The 10,502-nt window shown below is 40.3% G+C and overlaps 1 protein-coding gene across 1 annotated transcript in view; it reads right to left on the reverse strand.

The window, feature by feature from the left end:
• The window catches only part of IARS (isoleucyl-tRNA synthetase), a 213,973-nt gene that overhangs the window by 130,525 nt on the left and 72,946 nt on the right, over positions 1-10,502 (reverse strand). The window contains exon 14 of the mRNA XM_019537053.1: positions 8,455-8,553. Coding sequence (XP_019392598.1) covers positions 8,455-8,553 — 99 coding nt within the window. The remainder of the gene's footprint in view (positions 1-8,454; positions 8,554-10,502) is intronic.

The following is a 10,502-nucleotide window of genomic DNA, read 5'->3' on the forward strand; positions in this document are numbered from 1 at the left end:
AGGGGGGGGTTCAAACATCTGTAAGCAGCCAAATAGATTTAGTCTTGTGAGGGAAATGATATTCAACACTTATATGCCGATATGGTAAATCAACTGTGCAGGAACTTGATGTCATAATAGGTTAATACATTAAGATTTGGTTTAAACAGCATCTTAGGTGCAAACAACAGAGAGCTTGGTGGTCATCCTTAAAGGAAGAAAAGTATTTGCTGAATATTTGCCAGAACTGCCAACCTCTGCTCAAGCGTCTGAACAGGAATTTCAGATAAACTATACTGGAATAAAATGCACTGGCACAACTGTGGAAGACAAATCTTGAAAGTTCAGCATTAACTGCTGTGTATCCAAATACAGCCAGTAATAAAGCACTCATATATCATGCTAATGGGACTACTTTTGCAGTAGGACTTTCTTCACGTCCCAGTCCAGATATAAAAAAGAAAATCTGTATTCTTCCCAACAAATGCTACCATCTAGTGTCTGGACTTTACTGTGTGCTTATAAAACTGACTAGTATAAAAGAAGCCTAATTTCTATCATGAATCCAAGATACATTAAATTACTGAAAGCAAGCACGCAGAGAGACAATACAGAGATCATATTAAAAATTTCAAAAAGCACACAATTAAAAGCTGATAAACTAAAAATATTCTACAGTTATCAAATAAATAAAACTAAAAAACATGGCAACTTCTGCACTGAAAGAAAAACCTTGTGAAAAGCATCCATTTATTATGATCAACTAAAACTTTTCTGAACAAACAACAAAAGAGGAATTGTGGGACTTGTTATTTCTAGAATCAAGAAAATCCAGGAAAACCCCTCAAAAGTGAATTCAGTATTCCCCATTTTTAATCCTTTTAAAAGATCAGTTTAAGTATTACACATAAAAACTACAATAAGATAAATTTTACTGTAGAAAAATTTGAGTCATGAATGAAAAATGAAGAGCAGAAATACCGTAACACCATTCCACCATAAAGGAGGCTGATCTTGACATACATGTCAGTAACTCCACCTCTATCTGCTAAGTTATGTTCCTTTGCACCCACTGACAATTCTGGATAATGGTATGTTTGATTATTTCAGGAATTAATGTGTTGTACTTTGTGGGCAAAGATGTCTGTATCCAGCGGGCAGGGGGAATGAAGAAAAGAGAAAAGAAATGGAAAAGAAACAGGGAAGAAGAAAAGAGAAAAAGAGAAAAGAAAGTGAAAGGGGAAAGGCAGGGCAGTGGGGTGAAGGCTAGGTCACATGAGTAGGTAGGTGATTTATAAGCCCAATCTTTGCCTTGAACAATCTGCTGCAGCAGGGGCAGAAAAGCAATGAGGAAGGTAATCAAGGTACATACATCTCAATTATCAAAATCATTATGCGAGCAGGATACGCATAAATACTAATATTATCGGAAAAATCCTAATCTTTGCACTAATATTTTGCTCTCAATATTTCATTGAAATAGTTCTGAATACAGATTTTGGGACCAGATCTGCTAGATTGATAATCTTCTCTCCAATTTCCTACAATTTAAGGCATTGTGCACTATTCGGTACTCTAGCCTCTTACCCATAGGAATCCAACAAGAGATTTAGAAGCTCAAGACAGTGTTTCCTAAACAGTGTGCCATCAGAAATGAACAGGTGTACCACAAAATTTTGCCATGGCAATGAGCTACAATAGGTATGAGGATGGGAAATGCCTTAATAGGTGTGCTGCAGAAAGTTTTAATTAATGTAAGCATTCCTTGGGCACAAAAAGGTTGGGAAACACTGAAGTAAGAGGCCAACAAGAAACACATACACTTCCCTCATTCACAACAGATTGCAATAGGTTTGGTGGCCATTCTTCCAAACCCGCAACCTCTTCTGTGTACTCTAACAAACTGTATAACTTAATATGCAAGTAGATCACACATTTTATGAGGGTGATTACTGTTAAAGGGGGACAAATGGGTTGGGTTAAGGAGCGAAAGGACCTATGGCTCCAAATACATGATCAAATGATGTGAGAGAATTCATAGTTTCATAGTTTTTAGGGGCTGAAGGGACCTTACAGATCACTGGGTCCAGCATTCATTTGTTCTCCTGGCAGGAAAAACAAAAAACAAAACCTTAGCTGGAGATGCCTGAATAGACACTTGAATGCTAAGCCTCTGAAGAGCAGAGAGCTTGCACTACTGATGTTCAGCAACCAATTGGCCTCTGTGCACAGAACTTGGCGTTCTGTATCATCTCCCTAAATCTGCCTGGAGACAGGATAGCAACAGTGCAGAGGGCAGCCCTAATTGGCTGACCTCGTCTACTCAAAATCAGCCCATCTCCCTACTACAAAATGCGGGCATTGCAACAGGGACATTACTCTGCTCCCTGCTCAACTGGAGTTAAGACAGTCCAGTGAGTGACATACTGTCTCCCAAGGGGGCAAGGAGGGGGGAAAAAAAGCACCTTGGACACTGGAAGATTGCTGTGGCTTCACCCTGAAGAGAATGTGTACCGACAGCCAACCTCCCAGGCTGTGTCCAGACAAGCATAGCTGCATGGTACATGGCACCACAGACCCATCTGTAGTGCCACACACCACACATTCAGGCGTTTCCTCTGCTGCTACCTTGCTGTGCAAGGGGGTTTTTGGAGAACCAGGGGTCAGAAAGACCCGTGCAGAAAATAAGTAGGGTGGCACACATGGAGGCAGCACATGCTGCCCAAAACTGGAGCCTGGCCAGCCGGAGCCACACTGCAGCTGCTGGTCCGGCTCCAAGCTGCAGGAGTTATGCAGCTACAGCTTCCCCAGCCCCCAGGTAAGGCACTCCCCAGGGGCAACTAGCAGCAGCACAAGGTGAACCAAACAGCCCCAAGAGAAAAACTCTCCAGAGAGTGATTTAGCTCTGGTTGTTCCCAGGTTATTTCTTTCCATGAGTGGCCATTTTTGCTCTGAGAGAAAACTCTTAAATGCCTGCACCCTTGTGGCTTCTCCTGGGAGAGCAGGGACTCTCCAAGGAAAAATTAAGTATCTGGACCTGGTGAGTTAAAACCTCTCTTAGAATGCTCAGTGCCAAAATGCTTTAAAAGCCAAATATGAAGCTGGACACTCCTAGACTTCTACACACTTGCATCTAAGTGAAAAATATTAGAAGAACTGGAAAAAGCAAAGCACATGTTTACTAAGAATTTTCAAATACTAAACATGATTGATAAATGGTGGTTTTAAAGGCATCAACTAAGATGTCAGGCATTAAATACCACTATTTCAAATGAGTGAATGTTCTCATGCTTATCTCTTCTAGGATCTAAAAGGTTTTTAGGTTTGTTTGTTTTTTAACTATTTGCTTTTTCACACCTATGTCTCTCCTTCCATCATTTTAATTTTTCCCCTCTAATAGGATCTTTTACGTCACAGGTTTGGTAGGCCTGAAAAGTAGCAATTGTGCTAAGTAGTCAAAATACACACCTTTGGCCAAACTTCATTCTAGCAAAACCTGTAGGTAATAACAGGTGAAAGAAAGATACTTTCAACTGAAATCTGCAAGCAACAGTTGAATCTGCACATCTACTTCCTTCAAGTTTATCCATGAATGACGCCTGACCCTGGCAGCTGGCAGGGAGGGCATGGCGGCAGTGGGAGGGTGGAAAGCACCAATCAAGGGTCAGCGACTGCCAACAGCTGCTGCCAGCAGCGACAGCTAGTGGGGATTGTGGACCACCTGCAGACGTGACTGGCAGTGTCACTGGTGGGGTGGCGACTGGCAATCGCCCGCAGATGCTGCTGACACTGTCAGCAGTGCCTTTTTTTAAGGGTGAGCGTGCACCTGCATGTACCCCCTATGCGTCACCCCTGTGTTTATCAATATACAACTATAAAATTCCATTGTGAGAAAAAGTGTTAAAATAATGTATTTTATTTTTTTATAAGTTTTTTTGTTGCTCATCAGCTCAAACGTAAGTTGGACTTTGAACTCTCTTATAAATTAAGAAAGTAGCCTCATTTTACAAGTGGGGAAACTAAGGTATTTAGTTTAAATTATTTACCCAAAGTTGCATGGAAAATTCAATTCTAGCAATTCAAGACTATTATAGGAGCATGTGGTGGTTTAGTGTAGATTCCTAGAGCTTTTGGATCTCAGCTCTTAGGCTTTCCCTGTTCTGCCCAAACTTACTCTGACACCTTTGACAAGGCAGAAAACAGTCCAATTCCACTTCAAAAAATTCCAGTGGAAATTTTTCTTCAACAGCCAGTAAAATGAATAAATCAACCCAACTCATACAAGGGGGTGGAGAATTTTTTTTGGAAAGCTCCGAGCTTGTACTTACATTCTGAAGCATCATTCTATTTACTATTTTTTTTAGGATACTGGCAGATTTTTTTTCAAATTAGCTTATTACAAGTGTTTTTGTACCAGTGGGATTTTAAAGCTAGCTCTCTCATTAAAAAACTAATTAGGAATTCAATTAAATTATAAAATTTTGTCCAACTATATTCAATCTATTTTATCAAAAGCAACATCTATAGAGAGGAGAAAGGCTGTTCTTAAGGGACAGTCTTTTTAATATTAAAAAAAGAAACAGAGTCATTAAACTCATTTGCAAAGGTTAATTCAGCCTAAAAAGGCATTATTTCCAATTCTCCTATTTTAGGACATGAAGAAGCCCTTGAGATCCCAAATCTGAATGTAAAAAGTTAGGCCCTACTCCCATGACCTTATCAATATACCCAATTCACTTCAGCATATATCTTGGTTTTGAGAAGTGGAGCATATTCATAACTGAAGTAATGGAAAATAGGTTATTCACACCTATGAGATCAGGCCCAAAGACTTCATGTAGTTATGTAGACAGACACACTAGATGAACAGGTCTTTTCGAAGAGAGTTTAAAAGTTCACTTCAAAATTGCTAACATAAGAATCGGTTTTTGTTTTTAACAACTACACCATGTACATATGATTTTTCCCCCTCCATCCCTTTCTTCTTCTACTACGAAACCACACAATGGACGGAGGAACAGATACATTTTACAAAGTGTTTGAAAAGGCCAGGTTTCCTTCAGTGATGACTACCACAAAATGAAAGGGCTTCAACTTGCACATTATTTTTGCAAAAAGGTGTTCAGTTAAATAATGGAATGCACTGTCACAATAGGCATTTTCCCCTCAAACAACACAAATGACTGCTTGAATTTTACAATGACCTATTGAGAAGATCACTTGGAAAGTGGGTTGCAAGGAATAATGAGAGACTGAGAAAGACAGCACTTTCTATCAGGGACTTATGCCACTAGTGTACCTTTTCCAAGAGTTTTTCTTCCATATTTGGAGATGAAATTTACCACCAATTCAAAACCTCTAGAGCAGGCTTAAGTTAAATCCCGACTGTGAAGACTAAATCGGTTCAAGCAGTGTCTAAATTCTTATGGGAAATGACATTCTTTGTATACATGCCTTCAAGTTTTGCCTTCTCCATACCAAGAATGGAAGTTAACAAAAACAAATGCTGTCTTTACCACAGGAAAACTGTTCCCTTATGAATAAAAGTAACTGTACTTTCCAGACTGACATTTGGCTCATAAATAATGTATTCATCAAAAAAAAATAGAGGTTTCTTCCAGAAGCAAGAAAAGCACAGGACAAATGCTTTCACCTTTCTCTATACATTTTTTCCCAGAAGGATTAGCATGCTCCGCTGTTGAAAACCGAAAGCTATGCTTACTACAGAGACTTCTTATAAATCCAAGTTGCTCATTTGCTTACTACAGACTAATGAGCCAACTTTGAAGCATTTTGGACAATCTAGATCAAGAAGCTGCTTAATCTGTCTTTCAAATTAACATTCTCTAATTGTGCCACCACCAAAACAGGCTTCCATGTAAACAGAACTACACAAAAAGTATTTAGGCAGATTTTAATTGCTACCTGTACCAACCACTCAGGAGCACTGTGATGACACAAATTGTTCATTAAAGTCAAGTCACCCCCTCAGAAAGGCTGCATTTCAAGAGCCCTGAAGCATGCAACACAGAAGCTTTGATTCTCTTTGAGGAGTCAATCAGCAAAGTATATTGCAGCACTTGAGAACAACGGAAGTAGCACCAAGTACACCCAAAATGGGCTCTTCTAATTTTGCCTGTACCCCCTGTTCTTTGATAGCAAATTTACTAGCAGTTCATCTGTTTCTCTCAACCAGGCACTGAAATTAAGGGGGGAGAGGGATACTGAAACACATTTTGAAAAACAGCCTGAATCAGTGGACAAGATGAAATCCCCAAGTGCTTTCAGCATATTCCAAAATGCATAAAGTCCAAGACTCTCAGAACAACAGCATCTCTCATAATTCCATGTGTTTTGGTTAATATAATAAATGGGTATTCAATATTTTTTCAAAAAAGAACTTATCATTTTACAGGGAAAAGTAGAAATAATTTGTTTCATTTCCTAAAAGACATACAAAAAGCTGGAAGTCTTGGTTCCAAAATGATACCTTTTATTAGACCAACTGGAAAATGGCAAGAAAACTGCCTTTTCTGCAAGCTTTCGGGATCAAAGTCCCTTCGTCAGGCTCTGGGAAAAGTGTAGATGGTACAAGAAGGTAAAAAGTCCCCAGAGGTAGGAAATAAGCTTCATTTTTGCACAGAGGGAGCTGGAGATGGAAGTCTGTACCTCTGGGTCCATGAGAGTGTCTTTGTAAGCTGTGTTGAGTAGCTCTTTGATGTGTTGATCAGGTAGAATTCCTCCCCTGGAGGTGTTAGATGGCAGGCAGGAAGGCAAAAAAACCCCCAAAAACAAAACTTCCTTGTTCTGCAATGAAGTTTAAAATCCAAAAACGGCTAAAATTCAGCAACTTCCATGTTTCAGGGATGTACTTAGTAGCCATGTTGGAACCAAGAGTTCTGGTTTTTTGTATGTCTTTTTGCCTCAGACCAACACGGCTACCAAGTACATCCCTGAAACATGGAAGATACCGAATTTTAGCCGGTTTTGGATTTTAAACTTCATTGCAGAACAAGGAAGGTTTGGGGGTTTTTTTGCCTGTCATCTGACACCTTCAGGGAAGGAATTCTACCTGATCAACACATCAAAGAGCTACTCAACACAGCTCACAAAGACACTCTCGTAGACCCAGAGGGACAGACTTCCAACTCCAGCTCCCTCTTTGCAAAAATGAAGCTTATTTCCTACCTATGGGGACTTTTTCATAGATTTCATAGACATTTGGGCTGGAAGGGACCCTGGAGGATCACTGAGTCCAGCCCCCCCCGCCCAAAGGCAGGAAGTCAGCTGGGGTCACAGGATCCCAGCAAGATAAGCATCCAAACATTTCTTAAAGGAGTCCAGAGTAGGTGCTTGTACCACCTCTGGGGGCAGTCTGTTCCTTGTACCACCTACACTTTTCCCAGAGCCTGACGAAGGGACTTTGATCCCGAAAGCTTGCAGAAAAGGACAATTTTCTTGCCATTTTCCAGTTGGTCTAATAAAAGGTATCATTTTGGAACCAAGACTTCTAGTTTTTTGCATGTCTCAGACTAACTCGGCTACCAAGTACACTCCTTTCATTTCCTAAGTGATTTTTAACCAAACATCCCATTTTTATCTATCACAGTTTTCACTTAACTTCTTGACATTTCAGAAATACATAAAGTACACCATTTCAAATAACCATATCTGTCCTATAGCAACATAATATGGGGGAGACTTTTTTTTCCAAAACAATTTCATCCTACCAGGGATTATACATAATAAAACGCCTAAATCATAACCATATGTTTATTGCATATGTACCACTAAAGGACAGAGTTACGGTTGTCTGGTCGCTCTCAATGAACCTTTCCATGCTTTTACACATTTGGATTTAAACTTTATTTGGGCTTTTCCGGTTTATAACGTGGTGCTGAAATAATTGCAAGATACCTTAATGCAGGGTTTGGCAAACTATGGCCTGCTGGCCAGATTCATCCCACAGGGTTTGGCCCAGAGCTTTGGGGCTGGCTTCAGCAGCATTTGGGGAAGGTAGAAGGGGGAAACAGCAGCAGCTAGGTCCTAGTGCTGGTTTACCTCAGAACTCAGTTAGGTTGATACTGGACTGTCAGCCGAAAATGCTGCTGTACACTGCTTTAATGTATTATATTAAGTAATTGGTATGTCCTAACACTAGCTCCATCTTAAAGTAGATGTTTTCTGGAATGTTATACTAAAACAGAGGGTATTAACCTCTATCAACCTCTGGTTTTTAGCACCAAAAACATCACTTCTATGCTCTCACCCACTTCCAGTTTTACAAACAAACCTCAAATTGGGAATCTGCTCTGGGCTTTGTCCATGTCACCATTTCAGTAACTTAGGATATAAAAGAAATAAACAGTAATTTTACTGTGTATTACTAAGTATCACTGTATATTACTGAATAAAAAAATTGAGAGATTAATAATAAGCAATTCTTAAACTGAAAATATATAAAAGATACATTACCAGTAGCATTGAGCATTATTCTCCAACAACTTCTCCACCATGTGCTCTACTCTTACAAACCAGCTTGGCACAGCTTTATATATCAGAGGGGTATCAGATCTGTAAGGGGGAAAAGAACAAACTTTCAGAGATATGCATTTTAAATGAGTTAACACGTGTCCTTTCCCTGAGTGTGCAATTCCTGTATGCCTCTCTCTCCATACACACTATAATAGTTCTTTAGCTAATGTACTGACACGCTATTTTTTTTTTTTTACATTAAAAGATAGAAAGTAATTTGCAAGTTACTGTATTTGTTATTCCTTATTTTAGAGACCCTCAGAAAAGTGCAGCAGTTTAGTAAGTTTTAATCTAAAAATGTGCAAGAAATTCAAACTATATTTATGGACTTTAATTTTATATTCCTATTTACTACATTGCATTTTGCTTATTTTAATAACAGTAGAATCAGTGTAATATTCTTAAGCCTTCCAACCAAGTTAATGCTATAGTAATCTGACCACACAGAAATGAGCTCAACCTTAAAAAGGTATCACACAAAGGAAGCACACTAACATATATGTTGCATTTCAATTAATAGATTTAAATAAATACAACATAGGGGTACCTGCTACTTGTATGAAAGGGCTCCAGACAACAATGACTTAATAAAAACCTGAAAGAGCATGTTAGGAATAAGCAGAGAGCCTACAAAGATGGAAAAACGATTAATCAGCAAAGAAAGCTAAAATTTCAAGGTCAAGCAATGTAGGAATAAAGTGAAAAATGCCAGGAGTCCAGCTGGATCCACCTAGCAAAGGATATTAAAGAGAAAAGGTTCTCCACCTTTATAAATAAAGAAGGAGGGCTACAATACATAGGGCAGACAGGGCAGAAGAACTAGATAATTTCAGTGCCAGGATTTTGAAAAAAACAGGCACATAACAGATTTGGTGGCAAGTATTTTTAATACATCCATCAAATCGGTGGGGGGAGGGGGGTAGCGTTATACAATTGGGGAAAACTGAAGTCACAGTCTATTTCAGATGGGGAGGAAAGAATGATCCAGACAACTACAGTCCTGTTAGTCTGACCTCAACAACATGTACAATTTTGGAATACATGTTGAAAGAAAGAGTAATTAAAAGATGTGACCGTAAAGAAAAGACAAAAAGCAAAATGGATATACCAAAAACAAACTGTCACAACACTAACCTGATATCTTCTTTCAATAGGATAGCTGAACAAAGGGAACGCAGCACTTCCTAAGCCACTGGTTCTCATCCTTTTTAGCCTTAAAGCACTGCTCCATAATTTTTCTGAATTTCACAGCACACCAGTTGAAAAACAAAACAAAACAAAAACAAAAAAATCACTGAGCTACAAAGATATGGCAGAGTGCCTGGAGGCTAAAAAGGTTGAAAACCACTGATCTAGCTGGTGCCAGGTGACAACAGTGAGAACAGGACCTAACTCTGCTATGCCCTTTCCACTGTCTGCCCCACTCTGTACCCAATCTATACCCAAGGGGCCAAAGACAGGTCCCATCGCTGACGCTGCTCTTGTGGGGTCTCACATGATGACAACTGCTCCGCAGCCCTCTTGCTGGCCCTGGGAGCATGGGAAGAATTGAGGTAACAAGCCTGATTGCAAGCAGCAGCTCTGATACCATGTCTGCCCATCTGCCAGCCCACAGCAAAGCATACTGCTGGGAGTGCAGGGGCAGGCAGCACAAAGGCTGAAGGGACATTCACAGGCACCACTAAGTAACTGGAGCAGGCACAAGGCACTGGACTGGGGGAGGAGAGCTTTTACCCCTTCGTGAAGGGAACAGGCAATGCAGCAAGCTGCTGGGAAGAGGCAGCAAGCTGCTGGGAAGAGATGGCCTCCACCTCTCCCACCTGGGGAAGAGGCTCTTCTCAGCCAGGCTGGCTGACCTGCTCCACCGGGCTTTAAACTAAGCCCGCTGGGGGATGGCGGGGGACTACTGCCACTGCTGGCCCACTGAGCAACCCTTGCAAAGCCAGCAGACCAAGGCACTTAAGGGAGCCCACCCCTGCCCCAGCCCT

Source organism: Crocodylus porosus, unplaced genomic scaffold (genome assembly GCF_001723895.1).
Source record: "Crocodylus porosus isolate Cpor-Errol unplaced genomic scaffold, CroPor_comp1, whole genome shotgun sequence".
NCBI classification, from domain to species: Eukaryota; Metazoa; Chordata; order Crocodylia; family Crocodylidae; genus Crocodylus; species Crocodylus porosus.